This window comes from Athene noctua, chromosome 1 (assembly GCF_965140245.1).
Source record: "Athene noctua chromosome 1, bAthNoc1.hap1.1, whole genome shotgun sequence".
Lineage (NCBI taxonomy): Eukaryota > Metazoa > Chordata > Aves > Strigiformes > Strigidae > Athene > Athene noctua.
In genome coordinates, this window is record NC_134037.1 from 134,670,178 (window position 1) to 134,686,872 (window position 16,695).

Sequence of the window (16,695 nt, forward strand, 5' to 3'; positions counted from 1 at the left end):
GGCAGGGTTCATGAAGGGCAGTAGAGGCATGCTGAAGGATGGAGCCCTGCTGCCCTCCTGTCACACTGACCTGCATTTCGCTCCATGATGTACCTGTAGACAGAAAACTTCCTGGAACAGCTTCTACTTTTACTTGAGCCTAGAGATTGGAAGATAGCACCTCATATTTCCTGCTTATTGGATGAGGGAAAGGCTGTGGATGTTGTTTACCTTGACTTCAATAAGGCCTTTGACACTGTTTCCCATAGCATTCTCCTGGCAAAACTGGCTGCTCAAGGCTTGGGTGGGCACACGCTTTGCTGGGTAAAAAACTGTCTGGATGGCCGGGCCCAAGAGTTGTGAATGGAGTTAAATCCAGTTGGCAGCCGGTCACGAGTGGTGTCCCCAAGGCTGGGTTTTTGGGCCACTCCTGTTTAACATCTTTATTGATGATCTAGACGAGGGGATCGAGTGCACCCTCAGTAAGTTTGCAGATCACACCCAGTTGGGTGGGAGTGTTGATCTGCTCGAGGGTAGGGAGGCTCTGCAGAGAGACCTGGACAGGCTGGAGCCATGGGCTGAGGCCAACTGCATGAGTTTCACTAAGGGCAAATGCTGGGGGCTGCCCTTGGGCCACAGCAACCCCCAGCAGCGCTACAGGCTTGGGGAGGAGTGGCTGGAGAGCTGCCAGTCAGAGAGGGACCTGGGGGGGTCATGAGTCAGCAGTGTGCCCAGGTGGCCAAGAAGGCCAATGGCATCCTGGCTTGTGTCAGCAATAGCGTGGCCAGCAGGGACAGGGTAGGGATCTGACCCTTGTACTTGGCACTGGTGAGGCCACACCTCGATGAGTGGGTTCAGTTTTGGGCCCCTCACCCCAAAAAGGCCATTGAATGACTTGAGCGTGTCCAGAGAAGGGCAACGGAGCTGGTGCAGGGTCTGGAGCACAGGTCTGATGGGGAGCGGCTGAGGGAACTGGGGGGGGGTTAGTCTGGAGAAGAGGAGGCTGAGGGGAGACCTCATCGCCCTCTACAACTCCCTGAAAGGAGGGTGCAGAGAGCGGGGATGAGTCTCTTGAGCCAAGGAACCAGCGCCAGGACAAGAGGGAATGGCCTCAAGCTGTGCCAGGGCAGGGTCAGACTGGCTCTTAGGAAGTATTTATTTGCAGAAGGGGTTGTTGGGCGTTGGAATGGGCTGCCCAGGGCAGGGGGGGAGTCCCCATCCCTGGAGGGGTTGAAGAGTCGGGTTGACCCAGCGCTGAGGGATCTGGTGGAGTTGGGAATGGTCAGTGTGAGGTTAATGGTTGGACTGGAGGATCTTCAAGGGCTTTTCCAACCGAGGTGATTCTGTGATATTTGGGGAAGAGGGTGTAACAGCCAGTCAATTCCTAGGACCTGTGCAGAGGTAGTCTACACAGATAGTATTTGGTGCACCCACCATCCAAAATGATGGAGAGGATCTCTACCAAATCCAAGTGCTACAAACAGTTTTAGAAGGTAACAAAGGTTTGCAGAAGCTCTCAGAAGATGCAGCAGCTGATCGCGAGAGGAATGACCCTACACTGAAGAACCTCCTCTATCAGTAGTTTTCATATGCATAAAGCACCTGTATGCTGCTTACACTTATGCTTATTTTAAGCACACCCAGCAAATAGCTCCATCATGATGTTAGCAAAGGCACCGCCTTGTCCTGGTACAGCTGATAAGCAGAGCAGCTAGAAGACAGGTTAGGATTAGGAGTCTCATATTGTAAGATGCAGCATCTGAGAGCTAAGAACAAACCAAAAAAAAAATTAATAAAAAGCCCCCAAATTAGAGACCTCCAGATTTAGGATCTGGACCATTGCTGAATGAAAATAAAGCTGAACTCCATTTTTAATTGTTTCTGAACTTTCAGACTTCCAAGTAATCCTTTCTGCATGGATCAGTCAGCCTTCCCTTCAGCGAGTCCTCATGACATTCCCCATTGTAGTTTTGCCAAGCTCCTGCATGGATTACGTGAAGTGCAGAGAAATGAGCAAAACTGCCCACTTTTATCTGCAGAACAGATTGCAGGATTGTCATATCTTAGCTACCTTTCAGTAGCAGAAGTATGGAAGGGAAAACGAGATCAAAAGGATTGCTACAGTTTTTCTAGTGCGTATTACCTCCTCTGTCCCCACAACGGAGGTATATCTGATCAGTTGCATCTTCATCATCTTTACTAGAAAAAGAAATGGTGAGAATAAGTCACCCAAGAACCACTTTTTCACGTATGACATTATATTACCTGCTCTTACCAAGTTTGATCAGTAAATTGAGATTCCCCCCTCTCCCCTCTGCAGCGAGGATTGTTCATTGAGGGTGCTCTTAAAAAGTAATAGATAGGATTAGAGACCTTTATTCACCAAGACAAAGAGAATTTGACCCCAAGTATTTGTCTCATCTCTGCGTAACCAGCAAGATGACGATACTGGAAAAGGCAGAGCTGAGTCTCTTTCAGAAGCTTACTGCTTGGAAATAGCCTAGAGTCCAGTAGAAGGTAACTTTAGTTAAAATTTGAGCCTGGTGCAGTTGAGAAAAACTGAATAATTTTGCCCCATAGCTGCTTGGCAGGTGGTAGGCAACACTTGCTACTGCCATCTCGACACCAGTAATGGCTGTTATTGGCAAAGAACAAGCACATTTCTCAAAATGAACCTGGTTTCAAGGGACAGAACTTTAGTTCCACACCTCCCATTTGATGACTTCCAGAGGTGTCCTTCCTCTTGTTGGTGTGAAAAATTACTGACAGCAGAAGCATTATAACAAAGCAAAGGTTAAAGCTTCACTGACTGAAAAATATCTCACAGCCATGTGAACCACAGTCCTTCCCATATGTAAGTTGTGGCTTCTTTCCCCATTCGTGGTGTCTCACCCTGTTTTGCCTTATCTTGGCCCAACTACAACACAATGGCTTGGTTGTGACATAGGCTCCAGTTACAAGAAGATTCAGGTAGTTCCCAAAGCACAGGCAAGCAAAGCTGCATTTAAAAGCAGCCCAAGTTAATGCAATTTCAAAAGAAAGGTGTGCCAATGTCAATCAGCCCTTGGGTATGGGAGATCATACTGCTGTACCCAGGGAATGCTCACAGCAGCGCTCCTTAAATCCTCACGTAGGTGACAACCAAAGTCTTTCAGGCCAGTAGTTCCCTGCAGCTTGTAGTTGAAATGTTAAGAGAGGAGGGAACAACAAATCTGAATGGAACTATGCTGAGCATATAACTAGACACATCCAAAAAACTGGGCCTTCAGTCATCACCTCCATGGTGAAACAGCAGCACAAGAGAAAATGAAAGAAAAATCCTAAGTATCTCACATATAAGAAAGATTAAAGCTCACAAGAATTGGAAATAACAAGAACAAAAGATGGCCTTCGGTAACTTTAGATCAAGGGATGAACAGTACAAGTGATTTTTGGATGCTGGTGTAGGCTTCATATTCTAATTACTCTTTCCAGAAAGGCTGCTGATGAAAACACTTGGAATTAAAACAACTTCAGAACACCCTGTTTGAAGCTTCAGGAGATTCTAGAAACCGTATGACAGATGCATCAGAAGAAATACTTAAGATGGTTGCATTTTTCTTTTGCAGTAAGGAATACAAGAGCAAAGGATGACTTTTGCAGGAGTCTGTGCCCAGGAAATTGGAATATGGAGTATTGGCTGGATTATTGTTCTTAGCTCTGTGTTGACAAAGACTAAAATGCAATGTAACACACGGTCTGGTAATAACATCTATCATGTAGAGCACCAGTCTTTGCTATGTACGCTTTAAGATACTCATAAATTAAGTGCTCTGGCATCTATTCAAGGGACTAGCTATTCAAGGAGAATCTTGAAATTACTTTTTTGGAAGCATATACAGAGGTATGAAAGCTCTGGTACCCAGCCATTTGAAATAGAGCACTGATCCCTATTTTCCAGTCACTTTTTTTCAGATTCAGACAATATTTTCTTTGTCACTGGACAGGAAATGCAGTCAAGGTATTTATCACCTCATTTCCAGGTAATGAAGACAAATGTTCAAATTCTGCCATTCCCTGACAAGATGTTTAGGCAAAAGTTCTGAGGACAGTGACTATGTTTTTGGGCATTGGCACGGCACTTTAAAGGAGGGGTGTTAAGTGCCAACTAGTATTCGTGGGAACTCCCCGGGTACAAATGTTAGTAACACCACCGCAGACATTTTGCTATGCTAAACCCCCCAGAGTGTTTCCAGTCTTTCAACATCAATCAGCACAACTGAAGCCCGTAGTAAATTGATTCTCACATTCCACTGGTGCTGGTTTTTGTTAAAAATGATTTGTGATAGATATGGTGGAATATATTGATTAGTACTGACAGTCCCAGTTTCCCAGGCGCTTTGTAGCACTGACATTCCAAAATGACCTGCTTTCCACCTTGTCAATTTTCTTCTGCAGAGTCCGTTATAAATATCTATTCTATTCTGAGAGCTTCAGCCCCCTCCAGAAAACAAAACAAAAGGGTCAGGCAAGTAAGAAAATCAGTACAATAAAAAAGGCTTGCAGTGTTGCAAAAGGGCTTGTTTTTATTGAGAGATTTTGTGTCAGGGGAAGAAAAAGGCACAAAATAAGTTACAAAGACATTATATGAACTGTACAAGTCAGAGGCAGTATCAGAGCTGTTACAAATCACCTAGACGTTGGCTTACCAACATAGGTTAGCCCCTGCAAAAGTCTTAAAAGAAAAAAAATATATTTCAAATGATCAAAATCATTCCAAAATTAAGTGTGAGTGTAAAGACCACCAATATTAACTTATGACTAAATTCATCTGGGCTTACCACCATCACCCTCTCTTAGATATCATCAGACAATATGTAGTATTACAGAATTATTTTTAAATCTGATTTACAGTTTATAAATTAAAAACCTGATATACTTTTCATACCTCCAGAGAAGTACAGTACATACAGGTAAGGCAGTGTGGATACGAAATACATTAAGAGAACAGAACAGGTAAGTGCAAATAGTCTTTCAACATTTATTATGGCCCCTCACCTATGGCAAAGAACATCTTAAAAAGATGGATCCAACAGCTGTTCACAGAACATAATGAATATACCACCATAAAAGGTCTACTGTTGAAAAGCTTATGCTGTCTTTAGTTGTGACTTCTCAGATCAAGTATTCTAAACAGTTTTCAGCAGTACAATGCTGAGTTAACAACAGCACACTAACGCAGTTAAAGAACAGAAAGCACTTCTGAAACATAACAATCCTTATTTTAATGTGGAAAGGCTCATAACACTCAGTATTCAAGTAATCAAAATTAAATATTTAAAAATACACACACCAACTATATACAACTTGATCTTTGTTTGAAGCAGTGAATCTATACTCCTCCACTTTTCCCACTTTCCTGTTACTCAGCTCTCAACTAGCAAGGACTTTTGGTTGATTGTTGGTTCAGATTAAACTGGCATGAGGAAACAATACAACATCTACAGGGTCTAGAGAATATACAAAGATTTGTTTTTATGATGATGAAGGGTTGAGCAGAAAGAAAGTCATTTGCCCCTTTGACTGCTCCTCTGGTCAAGTGGAGGTCTAAATTCTATCTTTTGAAATCAACAGGGATGAAAATGTATCCAGACACAGAACTTTGCTATAAATGCCTGATTATATTCTTAGGAATTTCATTTACTTGACCTAAGACAACAATAACACAGGAAGGGAATACAGTACCAACTACCCACTCACAAAAACTGTCAGCACAAACTGTAAGGACATGATTTGCAAGAAAACCCTGTACAGTCACACATTGAGCGTAACTGTCAGGGGTTTTGGTAGTGAGGGCGCTGCAGGGTGTCCTGTGTGGGAAGAAGCCAGGGACTGCCCTGTGCTGGTCCCAGCCAGCTCAGCAACAGGCAGCACAGAAATCACAGAATGGGCTGAGGCTGGATGGGATGTCTCAAGATCATCTGGTCCAACCCTCTACTCAAGCAGGGCCACCTACTAAAGTAGGCTGCCTAGGGCCATGTCCAGATGGGTTCTGAATATCTCCACACATGGAGACTCTACCACCTCTCCAAGCAACCTGTGCCAGTGCTCTGTCACCCTCACAGTAAAAAAGTTCCTCCCTATGTTCAGATGGATCCTCCCGTGTTTCAGTTAGTGTCCACTGCCTCTTGGGCACAGTGGGCACTGACCCACGTCACTCCAGCACTGTCAGAGGAGTTTCTGGCACTTCTGCAAAAGCGTGTTTAAGAAAGGGCAGTAAATGCCAAGAAAAAGAGATGACAGTGCTATAGCAGTAGGAGGAAAAAAGGATAAGACCATGCCAGCACAAGAGGAGCTGAAAGGAAAGACAGCTGAGCAGGAGAAATGCCAGAGGAAAATCATAGCCTGAACAGAGGCTGAGAGTAGACTCAGAGGGAGCTACACTCTAAAGGGACTGCGGCTGGTGAAGAAACCCACATGAGAGCAGCTGAGTAATAAACAAGGAGCAGTGAAAGAACAGCAAGTCCAGACTGATCCCAACCTCCTCTGCTGCCTGTGGCCTTGCTGAAGGGACTGAACATCACATGCAGCCAAGGAACTGGAGACCACCGTGGAGTGGGGGAAAGCATGGGGGAGAGAGGGAAGAGTGGTGATTAAAAGAAAGCAGCAGTGTTTTCCTTAAGTGTTTTATTTATTTTTTTTCTTTTAATACCCAAACCAGTAACTAAAAGATCTTTAATTAGCAATAAATTAAGTTGATTAAAACTCCCCAACTCAAAACATTATTGCCCCCAAGAAGTCATGTCTTCAAATGAGGTTAGTAAAAAATTAAGGGCTTTTCAGCCCTTCTGAAAGCAGACTGTACACACAAGAGAACCCATGCTTTAAGTGTGTAATTATTCAGCTCCTTCAAAAGCTTAAGTGTTTTTAAATTTAAAATGCCTTTAAGAGAAACTTTAAAGGGAAGGAGGACTTGTGGTCTTTAAGTCATGGATTCCCACATACATAAAAAAAGGAAATGTTCTGTAGTTTCCTAAAAATCAATTAAATACAAAATTGACAAAAAAGCCCAACTTAAAGAGGTAGCTTAAAAAAATCAAAGTATTATTAAATGATTCAGGAAGGAAACGTAGTGCAATAAAAGTATCCATATGAAAAAGTATACTTCCAATTTCTACATAACTTACTCAAATTTTAACAAGAACAAAATAAAAATTGGGTTAGACTTTGAGGAGTGACAAGGATCAAACACTTGGAACCAGCCTTTTAGAGGCATACTTGAAATCACAGTAACCACAATGAATTCCTTTATCACGAATCACCCAGTGGTTATCTGCTCTGTAACAATTTTCGGTGTCTACAACTTTTTTTTTTTTCCCCCTACAGACTAACATCAGAAATGCCTGTCTACCAATCAAGTTTCCATCATTCGAAAACATTGTTTGAACACAGATGTGCCAGATACATTTACTTAAATATCTCCGTGAGAGGTAACTTTTAATACCGGCAAAGGTTTTCTTACTGCCATAATTTTTGCCTGCCTCCTGATAAAGTAGGTATAACATGAGCACTTCAGATGTGTCGGTGGGAAGCAGTAACATGCGTGCTAAAGACCTGTTTCCTCTACAAACCTTTTGTAAATTAGGGTGGGCAAGTACTTATTTAAACATGCTCCATTCTATAAGCTTGCTGCATATGAGAGGATCCTGACACTCCATGGTCCTGCTTCATTCTGCACACACACTGGAGAAAGCAGATTCTTTCTTTTATACCATTCCTCTGGAGGCAGCTAGATCTCACTGCACAAACTTTTAGCCACCTGCCTATTTACTGGCAAACAAGCAGTCATGATAAGGCTGATGACGTGAATTTTAGTTGTAATAGGGATTTAAACTCTAGGCATTATTATCTAGCAGACTGTGCATTTTCTAGAAATCTGCTAGATCCTACGAAGCTCCAGTCAAGCTGTTATTAACAATACTAATTTGTATGGTTGATGAATGAACTAACAAATTTCAATGTGCAGTTTTTAACTAGGTTTTATCAGCCTTAGAGTAAGCTTTGACATTTGCAACTCAGAAGCAAATTGGGTCTGCAGATTTCTCTATAATGGTCTCATGGTATAAATTCTGCATGTTCTACAAAACCTACACTTTATCGTAAGTCCTTCATTTAACTTATTTGGTTTCTCAGAAAAAAAAGCTACTTAAGCAAACTGAGCTATGAAAGACAAGCAAACAAAGGTAACTCTCTTTCTGTCCCCTAAAGCTCTGGACATGCTTGTAAATACCAGTTTTAGCAGGTTGCATGGAAGAATTCCAAATGAATGCAGCTAGAACTAGTTTTGGACCATTGCTTTCCAGCAAAAACCATCTTAGGCACTTATACAATCCAATTCTATGATGACACTTTACACACAGTCCCGTATCAAGTTGACTGAGGAAATTAAAGACGACTTTTATAAAACAGGCACTTCAAATTAGAAGAGAAAAATCTGCTCCCCATTAGGCAATACAGGAGCTTTTTTCAGAATGACAGAAACAGCAAGTCATACCAAAAATAAGATGAGAGAGTTCAGTAAATTCAGACTGTTAGGGTGAAAGCTGTCACCTTTAAGGTGAGCTCTATTAGGCCTAAATAACAGTAGCACCTGGAAAATCTGAAGGCTACAATGGACTGGACAAGGCATTAAAAATACATAGCATGGAAAAACTCTGTCCACCTTCCAACTCTGCATTTTGGTCTGTTACAGATATTTTCTTGTGAAGGTATCTTTCTTCCATTTAATACATTCTGTAGTAAGATACAAGCAGTGAGACTCAAAATACAGCTATGCCCTAAGTCTCCTGTCTAGTAAACAGCTGAATAAAGACTTTTCTGACATAGGCATTAAGCATGCCAGGCCAGAATAACTTCCGCCATCAAATGACAGCACCGCTCTTGGGCTTTTCTGACATATTTACTGCAAGGCTCATAACCTGCACACACAGATGCCTAGATTCAGTTGTGTTAAAGAGCACGATCAAAGAAGCTCTAACAGGGTGGGAAAAGGTATACATAGCACACTATCCTTCAACTAAAACAAAATGATACTAACCAAAACTGCATTCAGTGATTACGCAGAAGACTCGGGAACAAGAATTTTAACTCAAATGTTTCCATCGACACACTCTAGGAAAAGAAAGTTTGTTCCTCACTTTCGCCTTTTCCTCAGTACAACAAAAACATTCTCTTACAAACTGTTTTTACGTGCTTAGGTGAAACAGGCTGGAAAACGTATGGCTCATCTGCATTCCCCGTGGTTCTGCAAAGGATATACTAACTTCAGTACATCCATACAGTCTGGAAACCTTGGTGTGGGCTGTTAACTGTGAGCAGAGGAGCCTGTGGCTGCAGTCCTTAAAGCCTTGACTGTAACAAAGGTGGCAACTACCTACAACCAGCTCCATGTTAATTTGCTGTCTCTGGGGAGGTGTGGATGTGTTCTTCACTCAGCACCCTGACCCGAACACCAAGTCACCTGTGGCTCCCCTATAACACCAAGCTTCTAAGTTTCTGGCATGTCAGGGAGTCTCTGAACAGCACTTTCCCAATCCCTAAATGGAGACCACTAGCTTTGTTTCCTGGGGAAGTAGTTTAAAAGAAGAAACTTGTCAAATCACTTCCCTATTCTATTCTCTTCAGCCTATCAAAAATAGCCAAGTAGTAAAATCCTTTTAGAGGATTGAAGTATCACTTCACAAGAAGTTGTGTGATTAAAATGCATCAAATAAGTCTAATCTTCCTGTCTTTCTGAAGGGAAGCTGGCAAATTAAATGATGAGCACTGGTACAGCATTCTCAAGAGGGCTTTACAAATTTAATGATTTTAGTGACATGCCATTTCATAGAAAAACTGAGTCCAAAAGAAAACTGAAGCATGCCGCACTTTATATTGATCAAAAGAGATGTTTCATCACTGAAGTAGTGGTGCTGAACAAAGCTGACATTAAAAAGGAAATGAAACTGGTGTCTCCAGTAAGACATCCTGGAACCAGTGCTAGCTCTGAAAGGAGAAGCTTCACGTCAACACAAGTAGCAAGAAGGATATTTCCACCCAATGGCTACTATCTTGTGTTTTTACTTACCCTTGTCCTAAAGTGTTTCTGTTAAATCCTCTATTCTTTCGACTCCCTCCAGCTAATTCTCTGCCATGCTGTCTCACACAACCTATCACTCTCCTTCACTTCTAGCTGTATTCAAGTATCCCTTGTGAGGTCCCCAGATAGCAGAATCCCAAACATAAGATCTATGCCCTAAGGCAATATTAAGATCTCAGTAATGAGCACCATGGGAAAGCCTCTCTCATCTCTAGCATAACCTTCACTAAGTGAGTGGGCTGAAAAAAATGACAGCTACAAAAGCAAAGCAATCCAGGGAAGGAATTCCCATCTTCGTGATAGGTATTCTAGTGCCTGTGCAACACAAAAAACAGTTAAGAGCGCAGGCTGCTTAGTATACAAACCTACTCCAGCAAAACATATGGGATGAGGTGGTTGTATTTCACTCAACTATAGAAAGAATATTGGGTCTCAGACTCTTAGCATTACAATGTCACAAACTGTGATATATCTAGTTCACAATCAGCCTCTGCTCTCCAGTAGCTCCTCAGGGCAAACTTACTGCCCGAACACTGAGATTTATCAGTTGGGACTATACAGACTGCTTACATATAACTTCAAAGTCACAGGTTCTCCCTGACCTCCTGATTAAGCTTTCAAGTAACATGGTTGTGAGACCTGCAACAGCACACACAGTCCAACTGAAGAACTTCTGCTTAGCCATAACGCTCCATCAAGACACAGAAAATGCTGACCACATTGACTACAAAGCAATGTGCAGCATCCCTCCCCAGTGAACGTTACATATAGCACAAGTATCTGAGTATTAAAGCACTACACTCTGTGGGTAAGAAAAAAAGTGTCAGAAAGCCAGTTCTCTCTGAAAAGAAACTTAATGCACCTAATGGATTTGGACTTCAGAAAACAAAGGAGGACAACAAGTAATTGTAAGACTGATACTGCATTGCTGAGCTCCTCCTGAAGGCATTCACTCCTATAAAACTTCTGAATTAAACAGACAGGGAAAATAGAGAGTTCCTATGGCTGACAGAAAAGATGCTGCCCTTTAAAATTCCAAAGGCGCAAACGTGGCACAGATTTAAGGTTAAAAAAAAGGCTGCAACTTTTATGAAAAAAAAATTTGCTGATGTTTTCTTCACTCCTGTTTTTTCAATTTTACAGACGTAGACTTAAGATATAAAAGTGCATTAGTGGAGGAGTAAATTTAATTATAAGTTGAGGACTGTCACAAAAATCCATCTCAGGTCCCACAAAGAGTGATCTCCTCCATCTGAACCATTACAGCATCCTACTGTTCTAACAAAAATTATATTGAGGTGCCCTATGGCATGACCACGGCTGCCAGTAGCAGATACTTATAGTAAAACTATACGGAGGGAGGAAAGCTAACCCTTCCTGTCTGCCTCTCAGGTGACTTACTCCACCTACTGTCCAAAGAGGGACCGAGACAGCGAACACTTAAAAGTAACTGTTGGGTCTTGGCAGCATGTTAATACTGCCAGGCTTACCACTGTTTGCTTCTAAGTGAGCAGGTTTATTTATTTAGAAGCCATCAGCAACAAAAGTCATTTTTCCAGCTTTCCATAATTCAAAATGTGAATGCAAACCTAAAAAAATTCTTTGAGCATATAGATTCAACCTACCCAAGTATTTCCAGGTACCTTATTTGGAGGAATTTTCTTGCATACAAAAGGGCCAAATAAGGCAGAAAGACTATCCAGCTGGGTTTAGAAGTGCTCTGCCACATCTACAGCAACTATTCAGTAGTCTGGAAAAAAAGAAAGTGAAGGCTGCAGGCTGGAATTCTTCTAGTGAAGCTTGTAACACAGGCAAAAATCACGACACTGACACATTGTCCATAGGGACTGAAGTTCCCAACTTTGCTCACAGTCAGTGCCAAGTTCAGGCCAAGTGGGAGTACTGCATGTGTGAATATGCAGCCTCTGGGCTGCCCTCTGCACCAACCAGGGTACTTGCACTTTGCTCAGCGTTGCAGTTCCCAGTGAACGAAGTCTAAGCAGCTAGCTGCAAACTTCAGATGATGCTTACTTCCACTTCCTTTCATAGTAAAGGAACTTCCCAGTTTAACCAGAAAATATTCAGCAGCCAGCTTTCCGATTTTTTTTAAATCCAATTTCTAGTCTAACATCCACAAAAATGGCTAGCAAGCTTGATGATATACTTGCTGCCGTTGTGTGGCACTTTGTTAGGAACTCCAAGTATAAAGACGAACAAACATTTTCTGGAACTCAATAAATAGAAACTCACAAGGTGGAAGATGAAGATGACAATGTAATCAAGAAAACTGCATCTTTGTAAGGCCTCATCTTTGTAGTTGGAACATTTCATATATTCATGTTTCATGTTTCAAGATTCCCTATCCTTTTAATGAAGCACTTACAGAAAGTTCAGTGTAAACAGGAGAGTGCAGTTGTCTTCCTCAACAAAGTCAAGGAACCAAGTGTTTGAGCAAGCACCTGGTTAAGAAACAACATCAAGTAACCAAACACTGTGTTAAAGAGGTTTGCTTTTTTTTTTTTTTTAAATGAGAACTTTATCTATACACAAGATTAAATAAATACTAGCAGCTTCTTGGCAATAACCCCCAAAGTGTAACAGCAACCCATAGTTCCTCTTACCACTTCAGAGTTAAGTTTCTTCCAGAAATAAAGACACCGATAGGTCTGCAAAAATGAGCTATATATTCTAACACCATCTCACACACAGAGTATGTGATAAATACCTCAACTATGTCCCACCCATGAAATTATACCCTTCACAGAACTATTTCACTGCACAGAGAAGTTGCTGAGCTTCAATATTTATAGCAAAGTGAAGACAAGGTAAAACAGGGAAAGCTATAAACAGCAGTGCTGAGATGTGGACATGTGGCACACGTATGCATAATACAGACCAAGAAAATGCTTGGCAGATTAAAAGAAGTTAAAAAAACCCCAAACAGTGATGTCCTTTATGTCTCCAGGCTTTGTGGTTGCTCTTTTCCGCAGTCCTTCCTCCTGGCCTTCCACTATCACTAAGTTAATGCACAGCTCATGATTAACCAGCTGCACCCTGTGACTCTACACAGGTGTCTGTGCAGAGAGAGAAACCTTATGTTCATAGCTGCTTCTCCCCTATTCAATAGGCAGAAGCCATTTTAACATACAGTTTCAGGAATTTGTTCCCACTGGAGTAGCACGCAGCACATTGTGACCACTTTCACGCCACAAAAAAAAAAAGTGGATGTTTATCGATTTATACTGGATCAAAATCAACCACCTTGAAAATAAAATATAAACATGTGCTTTGATGATCTGTCCAAATCTGTGTAAGCCCAGGTAATTTCCTAGGCTTCAGAAGTACATCGTCCCATCCTTGCTGTCTCACCTGGCTTCAAATGCAGTCCGTTTGAACCACAAGAATTTGAATGGCTGTCTTGTACGGAGAGCATCACTGGTGTCATTAGTCTGAACGGTACTCAAACCCCTCTCCTAGTCAGGAAAAACACAGGCACTTGTCCAGTTACATTCCCTGACAGGTGAGGTCCCCAGTACTCGTCTTACAGTTGGACTGACTGGACAAGTAAGGAAATGCATAAAATAGGCCGGTGTTTCTTCTTTTCATTACTTGATCATATGAGTCTCTTCATCAGCATCATAAAACTCCTCATCTTCACTTCCACTCCCTGCAGAACTGTCTTTGTCTCCAGACTAGAAACAAAAACGAAATCATCCGTTAGTGAAGAAGCCACTGAATCAATTTCAAAATACATAAACACGAACCACTACACCTCTGATGGAATGCTGGTAGAGAAAACAGTAAGAAAAGGCAGGTCAAATCACTTTGTTAAAGCTTTGTGAAAGACATTATGTGAACTGAGGTTTCTTTGTGTCCTTGGTTCTTCAAAATCTCTTTAAAAAGAGATAGGCTTCTAGTGGATGGACTTTCTTTGCTCCATCAGTACACTAGAGAATACATTCAGGAGAGAGACTGGTCAGAATGGTTCTGAAGTGGTAATCTATTCAGCTTTCTTAATTTAAGTCTAAGGTCCCTACTGTGTGGTGAGTTACTGGAAACAGAGGCTCAGAACACACAGATTACTTGATTAGGTAAAAGCTTCCCCATCCTGAATTATTACTTCTCCATGTGTGGTGTGGGCATTTTCCTATGCAAGTTTAATTAAAAAGATCCCCCTTGCAATAATAACTAAAGGTGTTACGGAAAAGGGAAAAAACAATACCCCTTCATATGTTCAGAAAGTAAACTCCCTATCTTAGTCATATCTACTCCACCCAGAGTCCTTTTAACAACAATTTATATCATATACGCAAACTGAAGTCAGCTATTACAGCTAATTGGTTTTTATTTGGACAGTGTAGCATTTTTCCATGGAACTGATGCAAATTATTCCAGTTAAAAAGAGTCTCTTGCTAGTATAAACTCTATCTAGTTTGAATATTTAGGATTTTTTTCCCAGTATGCTTGCATCCACCCTAAGATTTCTGCCTGCCTAGTCATATGTGAAGAAGGGTGAGAGAGAGGGTGAAAAATAGAGAAATGGAAATCATGTTCCTGACTGACAGTACCATGCAAGCAAAATCTGTAGCTTTAGATCTGTCTTCAGAGGAGTTTTGCTACAGCAATGTGAGTTAACTGCAAAGGAATTTCAAACAGTTTGAGCACTAAGACCTGTCAGAAGATATAAAGGGAATCATGTTATGCTTTTTTCTGGATTTCTAAAATTATTTGAGGAAAGTCAGGCTATCACTGGATGCTGTCCAACTTGAATATCACATTCATTTATGTTAATAGGGACAAAACCTCCATTCTGGGCAACCAGAACACATTATTTTGAAAGTGATACAAAGGACAATGGATTCCGCAGGGGGAATTCAGTGTATGGCAAATAATTCTACATCTTTCTTACAGCAGCTTTGTAAGACCTCTCCATGGCCTTGTCGAATAGGGTTAATGTTTAACAGCCTTCCATTTTATCAGCACTTTCTTTGTGAGCTTTAAAATAAACCCCTAATGTGTCACAGTCATTCCAGATACAACTTCATTGAAGTTACAGGTTTACTTCAGGCCTGAACCAATGATTTTTTCATTTGGATTCAATAATTTTTATCTATTTGGAGAAAAGTGTTCCTGAAGAGTGGGGTTTTTTGGGTTTTTTTTCAGGTTGGGATTTTTAAGAAGCCTGCAGAAGTGCAAGCAAGGAAGATTTAAACGTTGACTTAAGTGAACCAAGTTGTGCAAATATTGATAGACAGACAATACTTGTCACCCCAAAGGGCAATACTGACCCTACTTGGTTAGAAAGGAAAACAAAAATGTGACTTTCCCCCCTCTAAGTTGTAACACCTGCACCGTTTGCTAGAATTGTTTTTTGTTAGTAAGCCATCTGCCCAGTTAAGATGTAATAATGATGTAATTACCAAAATAACAGCTGGTGTAAACTTGATGTAAATGTGTATGATGGATTTGCGTAGCCAGCAACAATGTGGTGCCATAACACATTATCCAGTGTGGTTAAAAATGTTTATAAAGTGTGCATGTAAAGTAGCTAAAGTATAAAATTGTTACAGGGCTGCCTCTTTCAAGCCTTCTTCAAGGGTGCTTTTGTCACTAAACTGTGCTGTCCTGTCAAAAATTATTACAGCTAAAATTGGTAAACAAGGCAACATGTTGAAGCCTTTGAAAGGAAGCAACTGTTCTCATTCTAGAAATAAATGTTACTTTGCCCCCTGGTTTCTGTGAAATAAAGTTTATGACTACCTGTGAATCTCAGACTGCTTGACCAAAAATGAATCAAAACCAAGCAAATGAAAGTAAAAGGTTTTTTAAGGATTCTGTCTCATCTCAGCTGAATGGCACAGCTAACATTTTTTGTTACGAGTTGCCCTTCAAGTCTGCTGACCAGTTATTCAATTTTTATTAGTCCACTGATACTTAAATTCTGGGACCAGGATTTAAACATTAAAACCTTACTCAAATTCTAACACCCACTTCCAGCTCTCCAGCTACTTCTCTCTAATACCCCTCTGTTCACAGAAGAGCGGCCACGTAAAAAAACCTCCACACAACTGGAACATGTAACACACCTCAGGAAATGTCCAGGAATTTGACAAAATAAAGTATGAAGCGATATGAAAAAACAATATTCAAAGAAACCTCACTGAAAACCATCCTGGTGCCACATTTATTTATGCTTATGCCTGGGAGTTTTGTAGTTCCAATGTTTTCAGCAAATCTCATTTCCTTCCCAGAATCAACAGTGGGTAGATCTCAGAGGTTAGACTAGCTTTAATCCATTTAAAGGCTCTTTAATATAGACCTAACAACTGACATTGCAGAACAGCCAGTGCAGGTCAGGGCAGAAGTACAGTGTGCAAAGAGCCCATCACAAACAGGCTTGTTTTCTTTAGCATCTAAGGCTTCTCAAACTTCACTGGCCAGCTCTACATGAAGCATGCTGCAGCAATCCATCTTAGAGACTAGAGAGGCACAGACACCACCAAATCCTTTATCCCAAAGGAAAAGATCGTAAGCTTTTAGCCTTGAAGGGATGAATTAACCCAGCTATGTTTCAGCTTGCATTTCCAGACAACATTTCA

At 41.2% G+C, this 16,695-nt stretch overlaps 1 protein-coding gene across 1 annotated transcript in view; it reads right to left on the reverse strand.

Annotated features, from left to right (window-relative positions):
* Positions 1-12,706: 12,706 nt before the first annotated feature.
* SLC22A15 (solute carrier family 22 member 15) overlaps positions 12,707-16,695 on the reverse strand; it is a 33,952-nt gene continuing 29,963 nt past the window's right edge. Inside the window, exon 12 of the mRNA XM_074927846.1 lies at positions 12,707-13,788. Within this exon, the coding sequence (XP_074783947.1) occupies positions 13,702-13,788 (87 nt within the window). The 3' untranslated portion in view covers positions 12,707-13,701. The remainder of the gene's footprint in view (positions 13,789-16,695) is intronic.